General features: G+C 42.0%; 1 protein-coding gene across 1 annotated transcript in view; it reads right to left on the reverse strand.

Moving 5' to 3' along the window:
• Nucleotides 1-9,529: 9,529 nt before the first annotated feature.
• LOC126455698 (POC1 centriolar protein homolog A-like) overlaps nt 9,530-26,513 on the reverse strand; it is a 132,552-nt gene continuing 115,568 nt past the window's right edge. Inside the window, exons 5-6 of the mRNA XM_050091465.1 lie at nt 25,557-25,727; nt 9,530-10,200 (exon numbers count right to left, since the gene is read on the reverse strand). Of these exons, the coding sequence (XP_049947422.1) occupies nt 9,856-10,200; nt 25,557-25,727 (516 nt within the window). The 3' untranslated portion in view covers nt 9,530-9,855. The remainder of the gene's footprint in view (nt 10,201-25,556; nt 25,728-26,513) is intronic.

Consider the following 26,513-nt stretch of genomic DNA (forward strand, 5'->3'; position numbering starts at 1 on the left):
AAAAGCAATAAAAACACAATACTGACTGGATGAATCGAAGGACTTAATTCTATTCGCTGCTTCAATGAAATTTAACTCATTATTTGAAGAGATTACATTTTCATGGATGTCATTAATCAAATTATTGTCTTCAGAAAAACTTGATAAGGAATGCTTTCCATATGTTAGTATGTATGAATCATTGTAATAGATAGATAACATTCTAGTTAATGGCAAATGTCCAGTTGCAAGACATGTAGTTGGCAACACACTAGGCATGTCAAATAGTTCACATGATAAATCACAATGTGTGGCCTTCAAGATTAATCCACTATTGTTCAATTTTAGTGTAAAGGGTAGCTCAGGTGTATCACAGTTTTTACATGTAAATGTGACATCAAGGGTGGAGTGAAATGAGAAAGTTATACATTCAGAACATCATTTAAGAAATGGATGATAAAGATGCGTTAAAATTCTAGGGCAATCATCTCTTGGGCGATGATTCATAAACAATTCTTTCTCACAGCTGTACACTCTACAGTCTAAGAATACTGCCAATTCAGGGCAAATTAACTTATGACTACATTACACATACACAAATCATTTTCATTTAGGGACACAAAATATCTTCGATCCTTGCTTATCAGCAGATAATCATTCATTCAGTACGTACTTTACATGAATACCTGCCTGTCTCCATTGCACAGGGTACGTATAAATTTTATACATTTCAAAATTATGCTTTGGTCTAGCAATGGGAATAGAAACAATAACAGTGAATTCATCTTCAGTCATTAAGGAGTGTGTGATGGTTAACTTATTGTAAGCATATAAATTGTAAGAGTTAACAGGGTAAATCGTGGTATATGTTGCATCTAGCTTTCGTTCAATTGGTAGTAGGATCTGTAAAAATTGTTCTGGATGTAGTAGTATGGTGCTCAGACAATCATTTGAACTACTTTCTAAGGCTGTTTTTAAGTTAAGAGCAACAATTCTAGCATTTGATAAACTATCAGTAATCCTTAACAAAAGAATGTTTAAATCCAAGTGTGCACTCACGGCATTTAATACTTGGAATAGTTCTTGGATATTTGCATTCGTTTCTTTACAAAGTACATGCAAATGTGAGATAAATTGCTTTACAATCTGTTCAATGAAAACTGTGTGGTTAGTAATGGTTCTTCGCATACTCTTTAATACGATAATTTCATTAGAGAGGTTAGTTGAATCTGTACTGGACTGTTGTTCAAGAGCTAATATTTTGCCTTTAACTTCCAGTGGATCTAGACTAGTTAAAGTACCAAATACAGTTCGAAGGATACTCCCTCCAGAATCAAACCAGGCTCGTTTATGCCTAATTAAAGTTTTATGTGGCAAAAGCTTTAAAAAAGAGTAAATCTCTTGTTCATAATTAGCAAATGTAGACTACCTGCATTTTGGCTGTGATCCAGTTACTATACCAAGATGTACCCATTTCCAAAATTGTATCATTACCCTTAACAGAACAAATTAGGTCAATTTGCTTCTTTACAGAATTGAACTGTTGCTGAATTTCACTCAGATTGTACTTGAGGAAAAGTTTTGTATTACTTGTTGAAACTACCATGTCTGATCATGGTTCAAACAAAACACCCGTACTCTGTAGTACAGCATTAGCAGAATATGCTATCATAGCAAGCATTACAATAAAAATGAACAGGGGAATGATGACATCAGAAGTCCCATAGTGCTCAGAGCCATTTGAAACATTTTTTTGAAAAATGAACATGGTTAATTAGTTTTAAATACTAGAGTTAACAATGAACATAAAATAAATTACTTTTTTGGGGTACCCTGTGGAATAAAAGGTTTAGTTTCACTTGTGCAATAGCTTCAATACTAATTTTCACAACACATTCACATAAACAAATGGCTGGAATAAACACACGCATTGCACTCTCGCACTCTACACACATTTACGCAGGTGGTAGGGGTGTCTGGAACAGGATCACTTGGAACGTGACGATGCCTCTGCCTCGAAGTCTGGAGTGCGACCTCACAATTCTCACTTCCTGGGTTTGAGAACAGCAGGTCTTCCTCTCGGTCGGTCCTCGTTGTCTTGCAATACTACAGGAAATCTACCCAGAAATGGCTTTACATGATTTACATGAATATCAATCAAATGAAAGGGCAGTTGGAGCTTAAGAGTGACTGGCGACACCACCTCCAAGATTGGATATGGTCCTTTCCATAACTTCTTAAACTTTTTGACTTGACTCTTCTTTAACACCAAGTTGCTCAGATACACAAGATCTCAAACTTGATACTGTGGCACTGATGCTTGGTGGTCGTGTTGTCTTGCTTGCTGAAGAAAGGATTGATAATTCCGCTGTTTCACTCCCCTCCATGCTTCCTTTAGCTTGCATGCTAGAAACCTTGTGTGTTCATTGCTGATTCCCGCAGTCAATCGTGCAAAGGCCAAGGGTGAATGCATTATTCTTCTGTAGACGATCTCACATGGACTTAGGCGAGTTGAGCTGTGCATTTTGGCATTGTAACAACTTACCAAGCACTGTAAACAGACATCCCAATTGCCGTGTTTGCTGCTCACACAATGGCTAACCATTTTAATAATTGTTCTGTGGACTCACTCAACTCTTCCATTTCCTTCAGGGTGTGCTGGTGTAGTCCTTAACTGGGTTATTTGCATGAGCTTACAAGTCTGTTTAAGTAATTCACTTATAAAATTCGTTCCTTGATCACTAATTATGCTTAATGGTGATCCAAACTTAAGAATCCATTCTCTTAGGAAAACTTAGCTATAGTCGCAGCGCTCTGATCAGGTATTGGTATCACGAGAAGGTATCTAGAGAAATGATTTAACATTGTCAACATGTATTTGTTTCCATCTTTAGTCTTAGGCAACGGTCCTACGGCATCTAGTCCTACTCGTTAAAGTGGTTCACTTGTTTCTGGCAGTTCTTGCAATGGCACTCTACTTTTTCCTACATTGTTCCATCTGTTACAGGAATCACATTGTGAAACAAACTCGAAAATGTCAGCTTCATGACTCTGCCACCAAAACATTTGAGCTATTTTAATGTTTGTTGCTTATTTACCGGAATGTCCTGATAATAAAGAATCGTGTTGCTCTCTTCATGATTCGCTCTTTCATGCTTTCTGGAATAACTAGGCGGTTTCCTTTACTAGTGATTTTGTACAATAATACACCTATTTCGACAAAACATTGATCATTTTTCCATAATTTGCATTGTGGATCTTCTTCCTGAGCTGCCTTTAACTCTTCTTCTCAACTCATTGTAACACACACACATTGACTTTTCAACTCATTGCATCAGCATTCACATGTTGTTTACCAGGTCGGTGAATAACCTTAAATTGGTACTCTCTGTCTTAATGCCAATCTTGTTAATCTGGAACTTGGATCCTTTAAGCTCAATAACCATTTTAAGTGCGGTATGATCTGTAATAAGTGTAAATTCTCTTCCTGTTAAGAAACATCTGTTGTGTTATACCAAAAACCAAAGCACAAAGCTCCTTCTCAGTAGTAGTATAGTTACATTCTGCTTTGTTTAATTGTCTGGAAGCAAATGAGATTGGATGTTCATGACCATCAATTTCTTGAGACAAGATTGCACCTATGGCAAAATTGGATGCATCGGTTGAAAGAATAAAAGGTTTACTGAAATCCGGATAGGCTAACACTGGGGCTGTGGTTAGAGCAGTTTTAAGCTCTTCCATTGCCTTTTTGCATTCTGTTGACCAATTAAATGTGGCTCCTTTCTTCAGTAGCTGTGTCATTGGACGTGCTGTATTCGCATAACCGGCTATAAATCGTCTGTTGAGATTTGACAATCCCAAGAATGATTGTAGTTCTTTCAAATTCCGAGGTTCAGGAAAATTCTTTAAATTTTTAATTAATTTTGGATCAGGTCAAACACCTTCACTGGTTATAACATGACCAAGGTAGTTAACTTTACTCTGTGCAAAATGACATTTATCTATTGATAAAGACAGATTTGCACTTCTTATACGCTCAAAAACAGCTTGTAGTCTCTCAGTATGCTGATTCATGTTTTCACCAAAATTTATTACATCATAAAGGTAAACAAGTGCCTGTGTTGGGGTGAGCCCTCGTAAAACTGAATCCATCAGGCGTTGAAATGTAGCTGGAGCATCACGAAGTCCAAACGGCATACGAAGATACTTGTATACTCCTGTTGCTGTTACAAATGAAGTTTTTGCTTTATCACCTGGATGCACTGTTAACTGGTGCTAACCACTTGTTAAATCACATACTGAAAAAATTAAACATCTGCCCCAAGTAATCCAAGGTTTCCACTAAATTTGGTAAATAAAGGGTAAATGTCGGATGTGGTCACAGCATTCAAAGATCAGTAATCAACACAAAAACGGAACTGTGGTTCTCCTGAAATTGATTTCTTCTTTACAATTACAACATGCGAACACCACGGTGGGTCTGAAGCATCTCTTGGTTTTATAATTCCGGCTTCCAATTGTTCTTTAACCATGTCTTCTACCAACTCTCTTTGACTAAATGGTATTTGGTAAGGTTTCTGTGTGATTGGGGCAGCATTCCCTGTATGAATACGATGCTGAACTAAATGAGTAACAGGTAAATTTGCACGTACTCGGAATAAATCTGCATACTCCAGCAAAACAGGTACTAAAATCTAGTGTTCATCAACTGTCAAATGTTCTATCTTTTCCCAAATCTTGCGCTTTGGTTCATTATTAACTTCGTCTCCTCGTTGCAATTTTGCGGTACTGTTACAAAAATCTGTTTTTATAACTGCAACATTTGTTAACTCATCTGGAATCTGTATTACGTCATTTTTACTTACACTCAACACTTCAGCAACTTTTGTTCCTCATGGCAAAACAACATCCTCATTGCTCATATTCATTATTGTAACCAGGACATTTGCGACATTCTGTCTCACCATTGTAGCGACACCTACACTTCTAGCAACATAACAATGCATTGTATCCAATAACTCACTTTTCTCGGACTGCCCAATTCATAACAAAGTTCCTTCCTTGCATCGGAGTGACTTAACTTCAATGTAGATTGTCTTTCCTGCTCCCTTGGGAATTTGCTGAGGCTGATCAATTTGAATATCGACTTGGACGGTTTGAACTAATGCATTGTATGGGCTGTCCATTCCCACGACGTCAGTGTTGCTGCTCCTTTGAGTACGATCTGAAGAACCATTTCCTAGGTTGTAGTTACAACGGCCTAGTCTGATCTTTCTTTCTTTCTGTGACAAATATCTCTGCCTCGTTAGCGGACAAGAAATCAAATCCAAGTACACTGTGATAACGCGTTTTGTTATTTGAAACTACTTGTACCCTTGCTGTGTAATTATCTTTATTTTCACCTTCATTTTGGCCTTGGCCAAGAATTAATTCTACTACGTCAACTTCTCCATAGTTACGTAGCTTTCCTCCATTTAAACCTCGCACTTTTAATAGTGATGGTTTCAATTTACCCCATTATCTATGCAACACCACATTGAGGTCTGTGTTCCTGTGTCAATAAGTAGCTTGATGTTTCTCTCACGATATACAGCACCTATCACGAAGTCATTTTTGGTCTGGTTTTCACTGGAACTAACAGGACTCACTGTCTCTGGCAAGGGGCGGACGGAGTGGTTTTCTGGAACAGCCCTGCAACTGCCCTCCAGGTGCACCCAAAATAGTTGCCTGTTTCCTGTCCAGCAGTATTGTGCAGCATGTGGTGATTTATGTCAATTCTGTTCATGTGATTTCAGTTACCAGAATCAGTCAACTCAGTTTGTATATTTTGTGATATAATTAATAATTCCGAAGTGATGGATAAGTGTACTACATCCCACCAAAATGTGCACAATACAAAGAAGAGGGTTTTTTGCAGAGTCAAGAGCATTCAGTCATTTCTAATGTAATTGCAGCTTGTATTAAAAAGTCGACAAAAAAATGACCTGTGGCAAATGTTGCCAGCCCCAAACAGAGGATAATTTATACAAAAGTCAGCTTTACAACAGGACACATGAGAAAATAAACCACATGGTTTACTGGAATCACCAATTAAGAGCACTAAGATTTTTGGGAGGAAACCCATCATCATAGACAGATTTACAAAAATAGTACGTTCACAAAAATGGTGGACTTTTACATAACTTAAACATAGTGTAAAACAAAACAAAAAAAATCGTTTTTTAATGGCAGAAAGATGTTTCGCCCAGGCCACTGTGTGAAGTCGGATTCATCTGGAAAAATATGTGAATAAAGGAAAGATTCAGGTAGAGGGAATCGACGTAATTGACTGGTGGTGCAAATAATTCATTCAAACAAGATAATTAAGCGATCAAAGCAGAAAGTTTTTTATCTTGATGAAGCTTGGGCGGACAACGTTACTCTTAGAAAATGTCAGACCATTACATTTTACACACTTCTGCCAGCACTTTTTCCAGTTCCCGAAAGCCTTCTGGAAATTTATCTCTGGGACAGCTTTTAGATCTCTCATCTATCCTTCAAAAAGGTTATCCTTTATCTTTTGAAAAATAGTCACATGGAGCTTACATGGAGGCTAGGGCATCGTTACAGTATTATTTTTAGCAATAAATTCACAAACAGGCAATGAAGTGCAAGAAGGTGTGTTATCGCAGTACGAAGACCATGAGTTGCTTCACCACAAATCCAAGCTGTGTTTTCCCTGGATTGCTTCATGCAACCTGCATTTAACTTCTAAGTATTACTCATTGTTCATTTCACCTGCTAGCAAGAATTCATGGGTCACTTTAACGTTTAAATCTAAGAACACTGACATAACCTTCATATCTGACCACTCTGAGCGACTTTCGGTCATGGCTACCCAGAACGCTTCCACTAGGACGACTAAGCCCTAGAGTCATCATCATATCCATCAACTCGAGTTTCATCCCCTGTAATAGGAATACTAAAACAGGTCATACCATTGTTGACTTCACCTTGTAATTCCTGAGCAACTTATACTTGCCCCAGCTTTTGTTCAGAATTCAACAATTTTGGAACAAATTTACCCAAAACAATGTCACAACATGAGCCAACTTGATATGCCAAAATCATCAGCTACTTCTTCGACTGTGATTCAGCTACCTTTCATAGTCATTTCTTACATTTTTTTGCACAGTTTCTTCAGTGTCTTCGGCCTTGTCTGAAATGCTTATATGACTTGTTTTACTCACAGCAGACTACCAAAAGCAATATTTCACATTCCTTAAACTTTGATGCACTTTATTCTGTTCTTATAGCAGAATTTCATGCAAATTCTCTGATCTATTTTCATACAAAATAAATAACTGTCGTTACTACAAAAACATTTAACTTTTTGACAAAATACTAAATATCCAAAGTGCCTAACACTGTACAGATACATACCTGATATGCTTACCAACGCAATGATAAAAAAGTCGTGCAAAGCCAATTAATACTACATGTGAGATTACAGTGGAACCTTGCTAATCTGTTTAAGGGACTGGGAGCATGGTCGAAACACAAAAAAGGTACGGTAAGGACTCTTAATGACCAAGAATAAAAAATATTAGAACGCAAAAAATCTTACACAAATGTAATCCACAGTAGTGCCTGTAGTGTGAAATAAGTGTGTATCATACAGAAGATATTATAACTGTGAATGAAAATTTAACACCTGTACATACCTTATTACAGTAATCATTGAAGCAACTGGTTTGCCTGTAACCGTTTAAAACACATGGAACCACACGGTAAAAAATGTTCTGCTCTTTAGCAGAACACAAGAAGTCTGTAATTTTCTTTTGTTTAGCAGATGACAACCTTGATTCTGCAGCATGTTCCGCCATTTCTTAATCCATAAAATGTCTATTGGTGTAGCCGTAGAGCTTTGCTCCATATAATGAAGTGCTATACTTAATGTGTTATATTTTTAGCATTTGTATGCGATACTCGAGCGACAGGTTTGTTGTCTTCATTGTCGCCATCTTTCTCGTGCTCATTGTTTCTTAGAGTTATAGTGTAAATTATTTGGTTGGCAGTTAAATTCTGCTTCCACAGTGCAGTCAACATCAGCTGTAACGACTCACTTACATCACTGGGCTCAATGTTCTGTTGTCAGCGTTGTATGTTTACCTTTACTTGGTACCACAATTTAGTTTTACAAACTTTAATATGTAAGAACAACACTGTCAGTAATTTTTAAAACAAATGCATGCACAGTAATGCTTAATGATCAAGTTAGAAACAAGTTATTTCATAATAAAACTGACTTATCTATTGCAGTGACCTGTGTATGCAAACACACACCAAAAACAGGATCATCGGTGTAAGCTGGGAGTCAGGCAATCCTAGGTCAGATTAGCGAGGTTCTATTGTATGAATTCCACACTATTTTTTAAATACCCTTGTGTAGCAAGAATTATTGTTTCTCAGCACAGCCCTCCAAAGAAAAATTCTACCCCTTAACAGAAACACAGTGTAAGAATAAGCCTTAAATTCTACAGAGAAATTGCACTATGTTGTGTTCAAAATCCGATCAGAATATATCCACTGTTTCAGGAGAAGATAGCAGACAAACATGCATTTGATTCTACATCTGTAGTAGATATATGAATCCTGAATTCTGTTCCTACATTAATGTAATTTATTCTATAACGTTATGTTTCAGTACATGGCAATCATCTTCTGTATTCCGTATAGTTTTAATGCATTTATCTAAAAATAAATGCTGCCCAGAGGATCTGCACACTGTGTCACCACATAGTTGAAATGCATCCAACAGAAGCGCAATTCAACTTTATAAAACAGCCTATAAAAGTGCCTTGTGATATAGTTGCGAAGACATATTGGGAACTCACTCGTTTGCTCACTCAAACTTTTAATGATGGACTACAGGATGTTATTCTTACAGCTGCAAACTACATAGTAACAATACTTTTATTTAGTTTATGTGCACAAGCCAGGAAGTGGCTGTGGTAAACAGAGATTCAATATCCTAACAATAATTAGGACAATATTCGCTCTTGTGGTTTAACTGTGCCGTGGACAGGTCTACCAGCCGTCACAGTTATAAGCATAAACTGAACAAGTGTGGGCTCACACTGCTCATCGCATAGACCCTAAATTATTGCAGAAGTTCCTGAATTATTTTTTCTTCATTACTTCACAAACTGCTGGTATGCTGATATGGCATAATGTGCAAAATACTAGCTTGCGGAACATGGAGGTAAAACAGATTTCAGCTGATCCAAAATTGAGAATTACTGCCCATTTTTGCATTGGTTAATCTTTGTGCCTGTTTCAGGCAGCTGGTCAGATTCCCTCACCTCTCTGCTGCTTACGTAGTTTCTTGGGCAAAGTTTACCATTATCACAACCAGATTACATGTGAAAATCCTATCTTTAAAGACAGGTTATGCTTTGAGGTCTAAATAGGTAATTGGCCACATGAGTGTCTGATCTACAATGAGAGAAGACTCATCACGGAAAAAGTAACAACAAAGACTGGCATTTTTGTTCTCTTTAATGTTTCTGTTAAGATCAAATTTCCAGCTTTGCTGGAATTAAAAATAATAGCTTTGGCTTTGAAAGAATATTTAAAATTCATGAATAAATAATAAAAATTACACAACCAAACATGATTACAGGGAGTAGTAAAACCCTTGCCTTTATAATAAGTTTTCACCCTGAACAGTAAAAATTATTCAGTTCTGTTTCTCTCATAAAATCACATCACTGAAAGTTCAAAAAAACTCAAGTGAAATTAACATACACAATTAACATAACCTCAAAAACAATGACGCGACACAGCCAAGTGCAGTACAGAAAGCAAATAAAGTAAATTTATCAGCTCACAAAATTAATCGAGGAAGACAACACTGTTGCGTGAATTTTCCTTCTTCAGACTTGTTTCATGTGTAGGACTCATTTTATCCACAACATCCCGCAGCCGATCCTCAACATTAGTGAGTCTTTCTTCCATGCACTCAACTGCTGAACGCAAAGCATCTATCTGGTCACATAGACGTTCCAGTGTATTTACTATAGTTGTATCCATACTCTTGCATTCAGATTCTTTTGGATTGTCACTGTAGATTTTAGATGCAACCGTGGCTGTTTCTGACCAATTATCATTTATATGAGCATACTCTCCATCTCCATCACCACTAGCATTGTTGCACCTTGTTGATCGTACTGTGCTCACCTGCCAACAGCATTTCACAAGTAATAATATATATTAAGCACATTAACTAAAGGTTTTGAAACAGGAAAAAGATTAACACACTTTTTTTAAAAAAATTATCATTTCAGCTGGAATACAATGCACCGTTCAGTTCCATTTTATATTCTAACAACTCAGTTGGGTCAAATTACTTTACCTTCCCATTGATGCTACGAAAATGTCTACCAGGTTCATTTGTACTTGTCTGTTTAAAATAAACAAAATTTTGAAATATGGATCAATTTTTTACTCCTTTTGAAAAAATTTTATTATGGTAATTGAATCTCCTACAAAAGCACTCATCAAACCATTTTTCCAGATATGTTCTGGCAGCTGGGCATATTTATAATCAATCATCCAATGGTAACAAAAGCTTTGACAAGTTCAAGTCATAAAGGAATAAGATCAAGACCTTGAGGTATGTGCTGGTATCTCTGAAGGATGAAAACATTGTGGAACTGCTAACTGCTCATATTTCTCACACAGAAACATCTGACAATAGCTTCAGTGATGTCGGTGTAACAGTTCAAGTTGAGAGGTGTAATGCACAGAAGCAGGCAGTGATTAATCCAAATGGAATCTCAAGTTGAAAAACATATTTGTGCCTTTGATGTGTTGGAAAATCAGTTACAAATAAAATTAAAGTAGAGCCTCACTTTGTTTCTCTACAATATATATACACTATATGTCACAAGATGCAGGCCCATCAATATAAAAGGAGGCAAGGAGTACTGTGTAGAGATGCAGTCACAGCAGAATGGGTTGATCAGGAGAGCTCAGTGACTTCGAACATGGACTAGTCAATGGATGTCAACACAAAGTACAACGCCATCACAGATATTTAAAACTGTCTAAAGCTGACCAAGTTCACTGTTGTGATTGTGAAGTGGAAACACAAAGGAACAACCACAGCTAAAGCAAGACAAGACAAATCTCAGGAACTGATGAAAAGGGACCATCAAACATTGCAGAGGGTGGTTGTAGAATGTCACATTAAATCAGTAACAGGTATCCCTCATGAGCTCCAAAGAGCTAGCAGCTGTCCTGCTAGCCACAATGACTTAACAGGGAGTTAAAAAGAATGGGGTACAATGGTCAAGCAGGCCCTCATAAGCCACACATTTCTGTAGTCAATGCCAAGTGACGCTTGAGGTGGTGTAAAGAGATGCCACTGGACAGTCGATAGCTGGAAACAAGTGATTTGGAGTGATGAACCACATGGGTGATTTGGGTTTGGCGAAACCCTGCCATCATGTGTAGAGCCAACAGTGAAGTATGGAGGAGATGGAGTTTTCCGTGGTTAGGATGTGGCCCCATCACTGCAATTAAGAAAACACTAAATGCAGAAGGATTTGGACTCATTTTACAGGGCTGGCTGCTGTGGCCGTGTGGTTCTAGGCGCTTCAGTCCGGAACCGCATGCCTGCTACGGTCGCAGGTTCGAATCCTGCCTCAGGCATGGATGTGTGTAATGTACTTAGGTTAGTTGGGTTTAAGTAGTTCTAAGTCTAGGGACTGATAACATCTGAGGTCAAGTCCCATAGTGCTTAGAGCCATTTGAACCATCATTTTACAGAATTATGTACTGTCTACAGCAGATAAACAGTTCAGAGACAATGACTGACTGTATCAGCATGACAGTGCACTCTGTCATAAAGTAGAATATTTGAGGCAATGGTTTGTAGACAATGAAATTTCTGAAATGGACTGGCCTGCCCAGAGCCCAAATCTAAACTCAAAAGAATAACATTGGTGAGTCAGAAGGCTGCCTTCATTGCAGACACCATATTATGTGTACTATAAAGGGATTTAATTATTTATTTGCACTATCTGATGACTTATAACAATGAGACATGTAAGCCACAATAAAATTAAATCTTTGAAAGAAACTGCAAAGATGCAGGTTTGACATCTGCAAAAATAAAATGTGAGACCATTGTTTCAATTAACTGCATCATCAAATAGACGCACAAATACATTACACATTATAATACTTTTCCCTGTTACTTAGTCATGAAAAATAAAATTTCTCTGATTAAGATTTAGGCACAGAAATGATAATGTTATTTTCTCACTAACTATTAGAATGTATTAATACTTAGTCATTTACACTATGGAATACATGGGTTCCTTTCAGCTCTTCTTAGTGTAGTGAATGAAAGAAGGGCAGCAAATATTCAAACGGGGCGTGCATGGTGCCTCCGGATTCTTACGTTACCAAGAGCAGAGATTACTGGTACTGCTGATCATAAAATGCTACTCATAAGACACGAGGGTAGTTTGAAAAGTTCACGAAATCACCATCAGATGCAATTGCAGAGGTTCCCGCGCAATAATTTATCATCATTTATAAACAAACATGTGATGTGTTGGTGCTGTTGGTAGATACCTGTGGTGGGGATGTCCCTCTGTAGTGAACTGTGTGGGGGAGGGAAAAAAAATTCAAGCAGAATGGCAATATGAACAACCTTCAACCCTTCTCAGAGCACCAAACATGATTTTTTGCACTGGTCTGTGACCACATATGAAACTTGGGTCCAATACTACACTCCAGAGACAAAAAAATCAAGTGGAAACACGTCAACTGACCACCACCAAAGAAATTAAAGACAATTCGGTAGACCAGAAAGATCATAGTGTCAGTTTTCTGGGATGCAAAAAGGATGCTGTAGATAGATTATCTTTCCACTGGTCAAACAATTATGTTGCTGGCAGAATTGATGCTGTGAAGACAGGTTGCGAGTCATGCTTGGAAAGCCAGCACTTGCCCGCAAAGGGCAAAGGTCCTGATTTCGAGTCCAGCACACAGTTTTAATCTGCCAGGAACTTTCGTATCAGCGCCACTCTGCAGCAGAGAGAAAATTTCATTCTGGAACTAAGTTGCAATACTATTCTAACCTGGATCATCTACAGCAAAAGCTATGTGACATAAGGCTAGGTTCGGCAAGCACAAAAGTCATCTTTCATCAACATAATGAGCACTCACACACCAGTGTTGTTGCCATGGAAAAAATACACGAATGGAGGTTCTCTTCAAATGAAGAACTGGCAGACTATGTTGACGAGCATTTTGAAGGTGAGATGCGATAAAGGCATCAGAATATCACTGGCCTGAGTGCATTAGTGTACAGGGAGACTACATTTAAGAATAGAAAAGTGTTTCACTGAGGTAAGTTATTTCTTTCTATACCACAACAAAAACTTTACAACCTACCCTCTTATTACACACGGTGACCAGCATCACATCAGCTGTGTTTCAGCTCTTGAGGGAAAATGGACAGGCATTCAGACACACCAGTGAAAGTATATTTAGCAGAGATCAAGCCATCATAAAGGCAAAGGGTGGACACATATCACATCAGTGCCCACAAAGAGATGTCTGAATACACATGATCAGATAGTCTGTATATATTATCTACCTGTTGAGGATAATTTATAGATATACCACAGATCTTTAACAGGGAATTCAGGCATAAAGTGTTCCTACTGGTGTCTGAGACATCTGAACTCTTACTTTATAAACAAGACTTCCCTGTAGAAATGCCATGTATGAGTATATAGTCACTGGCTAATATATTAGCCATCTGAAAACATGGTATTTTGTTATGTGCAACTATTGGAACAAACAGTGGGGCAAGTGCAAGACATAAATGATTAGGTTCTCGCCAGTAGGTAAAGTCCTCACAAATATTTTTGCAGCCTGCACTATTATTAAAGTAGGCTACACAAATGTTTATATACAATTACAGAAGGTATATAGAAATGGATGTAACTGATCCCGAACTTTCACTCCACATGCAGGGAAAGGCAAAAGCTAATGTAAAGCGGTCATTAATCCAAAGGTTAGTTCAAAAACATTTTACTAGGCATAATGTTTTTAGAGAGGGGTATGCCATTGCCTCCTTTTGACCTTTGAACTGATTGACTCTACCAGTTATCCACTTAATGTGGATTCTGAACCACAGGGTAACTCAGCCTTTTCCACATTAACAAATGGCTGGAAGTGAAAGAAATGAAGAGAGAGAAAAATCCTAGGATTGAATCGAGATTAAAGCCAAAAACTTAGGAACTATAGTATGGCACTAATTAGGAGAAGCTTCTCAGTGGTGGGATAAACTTTTTAAAGTCATCTAAGTGGTTATGTAGGTTAAAATCCCCAGCATCACACACTTCAGCCAGTCACGCTGGTGGACCCTCGTTTGCAAGTAATTAATGAAAAAAATTTCGGAACTTTGTATGACACTCAATAGCATTAAAAAAGCTGTGCAATGTAGGTTGTGTGGTACAATGGATAGGATGATAGCTTCACATGCAGGAGGTTATGGGTTCGAACCTTGTCAAGTGCAGTAACTTTTTATTTTTAAATATTTATCGAAGTGACCAATCATCATTTTTATTCAATTAAATCATTTAAATGTATTTTTTATTTCCAGTCCTTTGTTACATAATTTTAATCATATCAACTTCTTCATTTGCTCTCATTGCTCTTCCTATCATTCTTTTTCCACTTGAAATATCTGTTCATGTGTTTCTAATTAATTTTATGTCTTAATTTTGATTTAATTTCTTTTATCACCCTGCTTTTTGTCCACATTATTGCATTCATTATATCTATTTCACATTTTGCTTGAATTTTTTACTTATAAACCCTTCTTTCATTTAAATCTTCAACTGTTTTCTTTGTCTATAGTGCAACTGATATTTAGCTTATGTCTTAAATCTTTTATGATGGTTACCATGCAAATAAATTGCATCTGATAATGAAAAATACATTTTTCACATCACCGCACAGTCAACATACATAGATTATGTTGCCTTTTGTTTTTTAACTGTTAAGATAGGAATTTTCAAATAATTGAATATTATAATAGATAAATATAACTAAATTCATATTCAGAAAAATTATGATTGAGAAAAGAATGATATAAAGGAAAAATGAAACAAATTAAAAAGTTCATATGGTGAATAAATAATGTTTACAGTTAAAACAATTAATTGAATAAAAACAATGATCAAAGCCATTTCAATAAAGATTTAAAAATAAAAAAAAATGAACTGTATCTGACAAGATTTGAACCCACAACCTCCTGCAAATGAAACTATTATCCTATCCACTACACCACACAACCAGACTGTGTAATGCAACTTTTTTAATGTTACTATCATGCAAAGTTCCATTTTTTGGGCTAATTTCTTGTAAACAATGACACACTAGGCTGAATGGCTGCAGGGTGTCATACTTGGGATCTTAACCTACATTAGTGTACATTTGGTTTCAAAAAGTCAATTCCATCACTGGGGGATAGGTGGCTGCTTACTGTAAAGGAGACACGTCAAGTTGCAGACAGGGCCGATTAAAAGACACACACATGATGAAGGCTGGGGCCGAAAGCTACATGTGTGTGTCTTTTAATCATGGAAGGTGTGGGGGACATTATGTTACCATAGGTTTAGGCCAGGAAAATTACGGGAGCGGAGAATGTGTTGCATTATCCTGGCCTCAACCTGTGGTAACGGTAACACACACACACACACACACACACACACACACACACACATATTACACACAAACGACTGCCTTCTCCAGCATCTTGGACCATAATGCAACATCAAGTGGGATGCAAGCAGCAATCTGGGAGGGGTGGGGAAGGGGAAGAGATAGTAGTGTACAGGTGGGGAGGGAGGAGTGTGCAGGGACCAGACTCCAACAGGCACAGCTTCAGGAGGTTGTGGGGCAGGGAGGAAGGTGGGGGGAAAAGGACAGGAGAGAGTGAAGATGGGCAGTTGCCTTGGCAGAGGGCTGCAAATAAACAGAGTGGGAGGAGATGACGGGATGTCGGGGATGGAACTGTTGGATGGAAGGTGTGGGGATAGTATGTTACCATAGGTTTAGGCCAGGATAATTAAGGGAGCAGTGAATATGTTGCATTATCCTGGCCTCAACCTGTGGTAACATACTGTCCCCACACCCTCCACCCAACAGTTCCATCCCTGATGTCCTATCATCTCCTCCCCATTCTCGTCTACGACCCTGTTTATTTGCAGCTCTCTGCCAATGCATCCACGTCTTTCCCCACTCTTCTCCTTTTTTGTTCCTTTTTTCCCCACCTCCCTGCCCCACAACCTCCTGACGTTGCACCTGTTGGAGTCTAGTCCCTGTACACTCCACCAGACAACGTTCGTCTCTCTCCTCACCCGTACACTACTGTTCCTTCCTCTTCCCCACCCGCTACAGATGGCTGCTTGCATCCCACGTGATGTTGCATTCTGACCCAGGATACTGGAGTTGATGATGGTCGTGTATCAGTGAGGTGTGCTTGCTTTGTGTGTGTGTGTGTGTGTGTGTGTGTGTGTGTGTGTGTGTGTGTGTGTGTGTTTACTGATGGAGACTGTGGCCAAAAGCTACATGTGAGTGTCTTTTAATAATGCCTGTCTGCAACTTCACATGTCTTCTTTACAGCAAGTAGCAATCTATCTTTCACTACATTGTTGATATTCCCGGTGGAGTTTCCATTGTTTGATATTTACAATGGTTTTTTTATGTGATATCTGCATATATGTTGTTTTGCCTCTCTTACCCTGCAGTTATGTTTTTATGGTTTTAAGGTTCTGTGCCTCCTCCCCGAATATCACATACATGCAAAGCATCACTCACAAAGTTTGTTTCATGTACACAAGCAGTATGAGTGGCGAGTTGCGTGTATGTGAATTTCTGCACAACGAAGTAGGCATAGTGCCTAAAAAACACAAAAACAACAGCAGGGCATTAGAGGCAGAACAACATACATGCAGACATCACATAAAATGCCAACGTAAATAGCTGAATTTGATAATGGGAATAAATTCCTAAAACACAACATGCTATGCCTGAGGAAAACAGGTAACTGGTGCAGTGTTCTGGTTGGTTGGTTGGTTTGTGGGATTAAAGGGACCAGACTGCTACGGTCATCGGTCCCTTTTTCCAAAAAACTAAAACCACCCAAAGAGAATAAAAAACGAACAACAGGAAAGACGGCAGACGACACAGAACAAGAAATACTCCGACAGAGATCAGACAAAACAAATTAAAATCACGCACAGTGTGACGGTGGTTGGCCGACCATAGAGAAAAAAAAGGAAAAGCCAACCACCGAGAACACATTAAAAGCTCAGTTTAAAATCGGAGGCCAAAAGCCAGAATCAACACTAAAAAAACATAAACACTCAGATTAAATGATAAAAAACCCCTGCCCGAATAAAACGCAAAACTAATTCCACCATGGCAGAGTCATCTATTAAAAGGGCAGGGAGCGTGTCAGGCAGTGCAAATGTTTGCCTGAGCACAGCTAAAAGTGGACAGTCCAACAAAATGTGGACCACTGTCAATGCCAAGCCGCAGCGATATAGAGGTGGGTCCTCACGCCGCAATAAGTGGTCGTGCATCAGCCGAGTGTGCCCAATGCGCAGTCGGCAGAGGACAACAGACTCCTTGCGAGAGACTCGCAAGGAAGAGCGCCACACAGTCGTCGTCTCCTTGACGGCACGGAGTTTGTTAGGGGTGGTCAGACCGCGCCAGTTATCGGCCCATAGCGCGAAAACTTTGCGGCGTAAGACTGCTCGCAAATCAGTCTCCGGGAGGCCAACATCCAGAGATGGTTTACTGGTGGCCTCTTTTGCCATCGATCAACATTTTCATTTCCGGGTATCCCAACATGGCCTGGGATCCACATAAAGACCACAGATCGGCCGCAACGGGCAAGAGTATGCAGGGACTCCTGGACAGCCATCACCAGACGAGAGTGAGGGAAACACCGGTCGATAGCTCGTAAACTGCTCAGGGAGTCGCTACAGATAACGAAGGACTCACCTGAGCAGCAGCGGATATACTCTAGGGCACGAAAGATGGCGATCAGCTCAGCAGTGAAAACGCTGCAGCCAGCCGGCAAGGATCGTTGTACGTAATGGTCCCCTAGAGTTACAGCAAAATCGACCCGACCAGCAACCATCGAACTGTCAGTGTAGACAACGCCAGAGCCCTGATACGTGGCTAGGATTGAATAAAAGCGGCGACGGAAGGCCTCCGGAGGGACTGAGTCCTTCGGGCCCTGTGCCAATTCGAGCCGAAGGCAAGGGCGAGGCACACACCACGGAGGTGTATGCAGAGGGGCCCGGAAAGGAGGTGGAACAGAGAAAACCCCAAGCCCGGAGAGAAGCTCTTTGACGCGGACGGCGAACGGACAACCCGACCGGCGCCGACGTTCTGGGAGATGTGACTGCGGGAACAGGAGACGACAATTTGGATGCCCGGGCAAGCTAAAAACATGGGCAGCATAAGCAGCCAGTAATTGTTGGCATCGTAACCACAGTGGAGGGACACCTGCCTCCACAAGTATGCTGTCCACAGGGCTGGTCCGCAAAGCACCAGTGGCAAGGCGTATCCCACTGTGGAGGATTGGGTCCAGCACCCGCAACGCAGATGGGGATGCTGAGCCATAAGCCAGGCTCCCATAACCCAGATGGGACTGGATTAACGCCTGGTAGAGCCGTAACAGGGTAGATCGGTCGGCGCCCCAGAGGGTGTGGCTCAAGCATCGCAGAGCATTTAGATGCCGCCAACACATCTGTTTAAGCTGCCGAATATGAGGCAGCCAAGTCAACCGAGCATCAAAAACCACCCCCAAAACCTATGTGACTCCACCACTGCAAGAAGTTCACCGTCAAGATAAAGCCGCGGCTTCGGGTGGACAGTGCGTCGCCGGCAGAAATGCATAACGCAGGTCTTGGCTGCCGAAAACTGGAACCCATGAGCTACAGCCCAAGACTGCACCTTATGGATAGCGCCCTGTAGCTGACGTTCAGCAGCTGCAATGCCAATAGAGCTGTAGTAAAGGCAGAAGTCGTCAGCATACAAGGATACTGAGACAGACGTTCCCACCGCCGCAGCGAGCCCGTTAATGGCTATTAAAAACAGGCAGGCACTTAAAACAGATCCCCGTGGCACACAGTTCTCCTGGACTCAGGAGGAACTATGGGAGGCTGCGACTTGCACGCGGAAGGTACGATGCGACAGAAAATTTCGGATGAAGATCGGCAGTGGACCCCGAAGACCCCAACCATGAAGTGTAGATAGGATGTGATGACGCCAAGTCGTATCGTATGCCTTCCGCATGTCGAAAAAGACAGCGACCAGGTGCTGACGGCGCGCAAAGGCTGTACGGATGGCTGACTCCAGGCTCACCAGATTGTTGGCAGCAGAGTGGCCCTTACGGAACCCACCCTGAGCCGGAGCCAGAGGGCCCCACGACTCAGTACCCAACTCAACCGTCGGCTCACCATCCATTCTAGCAACTTGCAAAGAACGTTGGTGAGGCTAATGGGGAGGTAGCTGTCCACCTCCAAAGGGTTCTGGCCATGTTTCAAAACGGGGATGACAATGCTTTCCCGCCATTGCGACGGAAACTCACTCTCGACCCAGTGACGGTTGTAAAGGTTGAGGAGGCGTTGCTTGCAGTCCACTGAAAGGTGTTTCAGCATCTGACAGTGGATGTGATCTGGCCCAGGAGCGGTATCAGGGCAAGCGGCCAGGGCACTGTGAAATTCCCACTCACTGAATGGAACATTGTAGGTTTCATGATGGTGGGTGTGAAAGGAAAGGCTCCGACGTTCCATCCGCTCTTTAATGGAGCGGAAGAACAGCGGGTAATTCGCAGAAGCGGAATTCAGAGCAAAATGCTCTGCCAAGCGGTTGGCAATTACATCGGAGTCAGTACTAACTGCTCCATTCAGTGAAAGCACAGGGATGCTGACAGGGGTCCGATAGCCACAGAGGCGTCTAATCTTGGCCCAGACCTGTGATGGAGAGACGTGGAGGCCAATAGTGGACACATACCGCTCCCAGCACTCCTGCTTGCGTTGGCGGATAAGGCAGCGAGCCCGCGCACACAGCCGTTTGAAGGTGATGAGGTGTTCGATGGAGGGATGTCGCTTGTGACGCTGTAGCGCCTGCCGACGATCTTTAATCGCCTCAGCGATCTCAGGCGACCACCAAGGCACAGTCCTCCGCCGAGGGGACCCAGAAGAACGGGGAATGGAAGATTCTACGGCAGTAACTATGCTGGTGGTGACCGGGTGAACCACCGCATCAATGGCTTCATTAGAGAGAGGCTCAATAGCGGCAATGGAGGAGAACAAGTCCCAGTCAGCCTTATTCATAGTCCATCTGCTACGGCACCCAGAGGAGTAACGCTGTGGCAGCGACAGAAGGATCAGAAAGTGGTCACTACCACACAGGTCATCATGCACACTCCATTGGACAGAAGGTAAGAGGCTAGGGCTGCAGATCAATGGCAGAGTACGTGCCATGCGCCACACTGAAGTGTGTGACGGCACCATCATTTAAAATGGAAAGATCGAGCTGTGCCAATAAATGCTCAATGGTGGTGCCTCGACCTGTTGCAACTGACCCACCCCACAGAGGGTTGTGGGCGTTGAAGTCGCCCAGTAACAAGAAAGGTGGCGGCAATTGGGCTATCAGCGCAGCCAGGACACGCTGCGCGATATCACCATCCGATGGAAGGTAAAGACTGTAGATGATAACAGCCTGTGGCATCCACACCTGAACAGTGACAGCCTCTAAAGGTGTTTGTAGAGGGACAGACTCACTGTGAAGAGAGTGAAGGACATAGATACAGACGCCACCAGACACCCTTTCATAAGCTGCCCGGTTCGCATAATAACCCCGATAGCCACGGAGGGTGGGGGTTCGCATTGCTGGAAACAAAGTTTCCTGAAGAGCAATGCAGAAGAAAGGGTGAAGGCTGATAAGTTGTCGGAGCTCAGCTAGATGGTGGAAGAAACCGCTGCAGTTCCACTGGAGGATGATATTGTCCATGGCTGAGAAAGGCGTGAAGGGACTGGGAAGGCAATTTACGCCACTTGTTCACTCCCTGCCACCGATTCAGAACCCGCACGAGTGACATCCATGGCGTCTGAGGGACTGGCGAGATCCAGGTCTTCAGCAGACGCCAGAATCTCAACCTCGTCCTCAGAAGCTGAGCTTGTAGGAAGCGGTGGGATGGGTGCCACCGCAGTGTCGGGATTCTTGGGTACCTTTTTCTTTTTCAGCTTATTTCGCTGTGCCTTCGGTGGTTCAGGCTGGGAGGGCTTCACTGGGGCAGTCTCAGGGACGGACGACGACCGTGAGGCCCTACGACCAGGGACCGGTGGTTGGTTGAGCCACTTGCGGGTGTCTGCTTTTGTACCCGTCAGAACTTGCGAAGGGAGGTCCCCAAGGGACCCCTTCCTGGCGAGAGGAGCCGAAGAAGTCTTATGCTTCTCCGGCTGGGAAGGGGGAACTGATGTCCCCAATGGTTGGGGGCCGTTGCTCCTGAAGTAGATGGAGCAGGAGCAACAGGGAGTGAAGTGCCCCCCACCATCAAGGGGGCAGGTGTGGTTCTCTGGCTCTGAGAGCTAATGGGGTGTGGTGCAGCTATGGGAACTGTAACAGGAGCGACAGTGGCAGCATAAGTGGACGTCATGCGTACTGGATGCAGTCGTTCAAACTTACGCTTAGCCTCAGTGTAGGTCAGCCTATCCAGGGTCTTGTATTCCATTGTTTTCCACTCCTTCTGGAGAATCTTACAGTCCAGCGTGCAAGGGGGATGGTGCTCCCTGCAGTTGACACAGATGGGAGGCGGGGCACATGGAGTATCAGGATGGGATGGTCGACCACAATCGCGACAGATGAGGGTGGAAGCACAGCGAGAAGACATATGGCCGAACTTCCAACACTTGAAGCACCGCATCGGGGGAGGGATATAGGGTTTGACATCACAACGGTAGACCATCACCTTGACCTTCTCAGGTAATGTGTCACCCTCGAAGGCCAAGATGAAAGCACCGGGGCAACTTGATTATCCCTTGGACCCCGGTGGACGCGCTTGACGAAATGGACACCTCGTCGCTCTAAGTTGGCGCGCAGCTCGTCATCGGACTGTAAAAGGAGATCTCTGTGGAAAATAATGCCCTGGACCATATTTAAACTTTTATGGGGCGTGACAGTAACGGAAACATCCCCCAGCTTATTACAAGCGAGCAAGGCCCGTGACTGGGCGGAGGATGCGGTTTTTATCAATACCGAACTGGACCGCATTTTGGACAAGCCCTCCACCTCCACGAACTTGTCCTCTAAATGCTCTACAAAGAACTGAGGCTTCACAGATAGAAAGGATTCCCCGTCAGCTCTGGTACAGACGAGATACCTCGGCGAATACGATTCACTGTCATTCATTGCCTTTCATTCCTCCCATGGTGTGGCCAGGGAGGGGAACGATTTGGGGTCATAAACGTTACCTTTAAAATGAGCCCTCGAACACTTGGAGACTGCTGGTGGCTGGCCACCAGCAAGAGATGATGTGCCACGCTTCATTGCATGTCATCCACCCTGATGCCACCTACTCCGACCAAGGGCCCTCCCCATGGGCGCCACCCAGCCACAGCAAGGGCCACCTGGCAGGATGGCCATTGCCGGGAGTCCTGATGCCCCAGGGAGATGGGCATCTACTCCTTGGCATACATGGGGAGTAAACGGCGCAGGCATCAGCAGAGCGATCCCTGTGTTGTCAGGGCGCTACAACCAGCAGGGTACATGGCGGCCCCACCACAACGGACTGGCTACTGTGCTGGATTTTAGGTGACATGTAGTCCACAGTCGCCATTAGTGCAGAAAGTGGCATTGCACATTGCATGGCGGAAACTGCACGCAGGATCGTATCCATGCCCAATAGATGGAGAGCAGGCAGGACTGCAATGCAACAATGAATAAGCTGGCGAAAGATCTCAACGCAAGATGGACGCAAAGCACCAAGTAAGGTGCCCTTCCCCAATCGGCTCGCTCTTCGGAAAAAATTTTGAGAGATGGAGGTCAAACCCAACAGGGGACCATCACATAAGGCCAAAAAGTTTGAGACTCCTTTTAGTCGCCTCTTACGACAGGCAGGAATACCGCGGGCCTATTCTAACCCCCGAACCCGCAGGGGGGTGCAGTGTTTTATTTTTAAATATAACAGAATAATATTGTTGATTTTATGCATCCTTCAGATTCATTGTCATCACTCTTAATGTGTCACCAAAAGACTGGAGAAAAGTCACATATCGCGCTAAAATGTGTTTGCTATTTCTGGAGGAAAGATGATCAGTGGGCAACAAAACTGTCATCATTGGTAACCGCAACTGAAATGGCAGTCTACAAATTGATAAGATATAGTGACATTGACAGCAACATCACCGTGGACGGTTACTGTCTGCTGAGGTAATGAGTAGCACAGGTTAAGACGAATATACTGTACATCCTATTCCTCATCATATTCTAAATGGGCAATGGATTTGGTGGCACACACAGAGAAGTATCATGTAACAGTGCTCCCTTGTAAGAGTACTGGATTACATATTATTACTACCCCACCTCCCTGTTTCTGAGGCTTAAAACATGGTGGTGCTGCCATCCTCGCCAGATCCTCAGTTTACTTTGCTGAGTAACACATTTTCAGTTCTTTTTTTGTAATAACAGCTTCTTACATAGACAAATACGAGGGCAAATCAAAAAGTCTTTGCCCTATTTTTATTTGGCAAAGTAAGGTAGATACTGGAATGATTAATATACATCCTATTCTATGTACATTCCACTATTTTTCCACATAGTCCCCACATTGGTTCACACATTTGTCCCATTGCAGCACTAAATTTGAGGTGCCACTGCAATAGAATTTGTCCGGCTGACTATGGAACCACAGTTGGACTGCTGTCTTGGCTTCATTGTGAATCACTGTCCTGCCAGGAGCTTCTTCAGCAGTCTGAAAACTGTTTAAATCACTAGAAGGCAAGGTCTGGACTGTACGATGGGTGGTCCAGAATCCCCTAGTGAAATGCCCAGAGCTTTTTGGTAGTTCCAATTGCCACATGTGGTCTCACACTGTCATCAAACAGAATCACATTGTCCATATCGCGAATTCCTTGGCGCCTTCACCTGATGGCAGCCCTCAGATGTGACAATTTGAAATAGTAACAGTCAGCATTGATGGTTGCACCTCGTGGCATGAAATCCAGCAGGGTCCACAGCTATCCCAGAAGGGTTTTAACATCATTTTCCCAAAAGGTGGTGCTGAACGGATTTTTTTTTTTTTTTGTCACAGGCACACCTGGATGTTTGTACACCATGCGCTGCTGTTTGGATTCCAGCTTGAAATGCAGTATCCACGTTTCACTGCAAGTAACAATATGGTCCAGGAAGCCTTCACCCTCCATTTCAGACAATTCAATGAAGACATCATTCACTTGCCTTTCATCATGTCATCCAACTACTTACATCCCCACCAGCATGAACCCTTCTGATACCCTAAGGACCTATGAACAATGACTTAAGCACTCCCATACGATATGCCAAGCTCCCAGGAAATGGCCATGATGTGCACACACCGGTATTCTTTCACTATTGCATCCATGCAAGAACTGTTGTCATCAGTCAGCGACAAATACGGCCTCTCCGACTACTCATTGTCATGCAAGACTTCATGGTCTTTGTTGAACTCACAACACCATCACCCCACAGTTCTCAAAGCAAGACAGTTTTCTCCATATATGGGTTGCTTTTCCCTGTAGATCTCGATGGGCATTCACCTCTTGCTCCATAAAAAACGAATCACACTTCGTTGCTCTAATGCCGTGGACATGTGAAGCACAACTGCCAGATAATGTCAGCATGAACCAAGAAAGGTCCAGTGCTGGGACTGGATGTGTTGACTTCACATTTACATCTGTAATTTGGCTATAAAAAATAAGAAGAAGAAAGAGAAAAATAGGGGGGCAAAGGCTTTCTGATTTGCCCTCGTACACTGGTCTCCAAATCTACATAAGCTCAAAGCTTTTCTTAACCACATGCATATATGTATTACAAGAGATGTTATTTTTATTAATTTTTTATGGACAGATATTTACATTGTTTTATGTTCAAAGTAAGTGAATATCTGCCATTTTTTTCTAAAACAAATCTTTTTCATCTGCTCATTCCCTAATTAATTACAATGGAAAAAATAAAAAAAATTAATTAAGATGTCCAACAGAGAGATACTTAATGAAGCTGGTTAATCTGGACATTCTGCCACCTTAACTTTCAAGTGAATTGCTTCTGAAAATCCAATAACACACAGTACAAGTTTTAGTGTGCTGTTATAGAAAGTTACTCACACATGAGCTTTACAAATGAAAGCTATTAAAGTATCAGTTTTTAAAACTGAAATTATTTCTTAAGAAGTGAAAAGGAGGACTCACACTCAAACAATCTGTTGTTGTATGGCCAATACTTACAGGAACATCTGGCCCCACATTTTGACGAACACTCTTCCGTGCATCAACTGCAGAAAATTTTATTGGATCGTTGAATGCTGTTGATGATTCTTTTATTGATGAATGAGAAGAATGCTTCAGATTTTCTCGGAGGACTTCTTCTTTGTCAAAGTTAGTCTTCCACACTAAAACCTGAAAGGATATAAAGGGTAAAACTATTATAGCCACAAATTTGCATGGGTGCTGATTTTGATACACCAAATAATTTGAGGATTACATTCTTAACCGTAATCCTAGCAAACAGTGTCATGGAAATCACTCTGTGCATGTTTCCAGTTCAGAATGAAGCAGTCATTAATAGATAACATGACTGTTACATTTATCCTTAATTATAGTTTAACATAATACTGTGACCCGGAATTCACACAAAAAGTGAGAGTTGCTACTGGCAATTGTACCCAATGAGTTGGTGAAATTATTTGTGAAGTGACATGGAAACAGTTTAATACACTTACTACTCATAATTTCACTCCAAGAATGGCTGATAGCAACACTGCGTTTCCTGGTGTTGGGAAGAAATTACAAGGATTTCGAATTTTTGACAGCAAAGTCCAAACAAGCATTGAATGTAATAATACCCGATATATATATATATATACACACACACACACACTACCCTCTTGTAACCGCCCCCCGGTGTAAAACCTGTCCCATGCACCCTCCCATCACCACCTACTCCAGTCCTGTAGCCCGGAAGGTGTACACGATCAAAGGCAGAGCCACGTGTGAAAGCACCCACGTGATTTACCAACTGACCTGCCTACACTGTGAAGCTTTCTATGTGGGAATGACCTGCAACAAACTGTCCATTCGCATGAATGGACACAGGCAGACAGTGTTTGTTGGTAATGAGGATCACCCTGTGGCTAAACATGCCTTGGTGCACGGCCAGCACATCTTGGCACAGTGTTACACCGT

This window comes from Schistocerca serialis, chromosome 2 (assembly GCF_023864345.2).
Source record: "Schistocerca serialis cubense isolate TAMUIC-IGC-003099 chromosome 2, iqSchSeri2.2, whole genome shotgun sequence".
NCBI classification, from domain to species: domain Eukaryota; kingdom Metazoa; phylum Arthropoda; class Insecta; order Orthoptera; family Acrididae; genus Schistocerca; species Schistocerca serialis.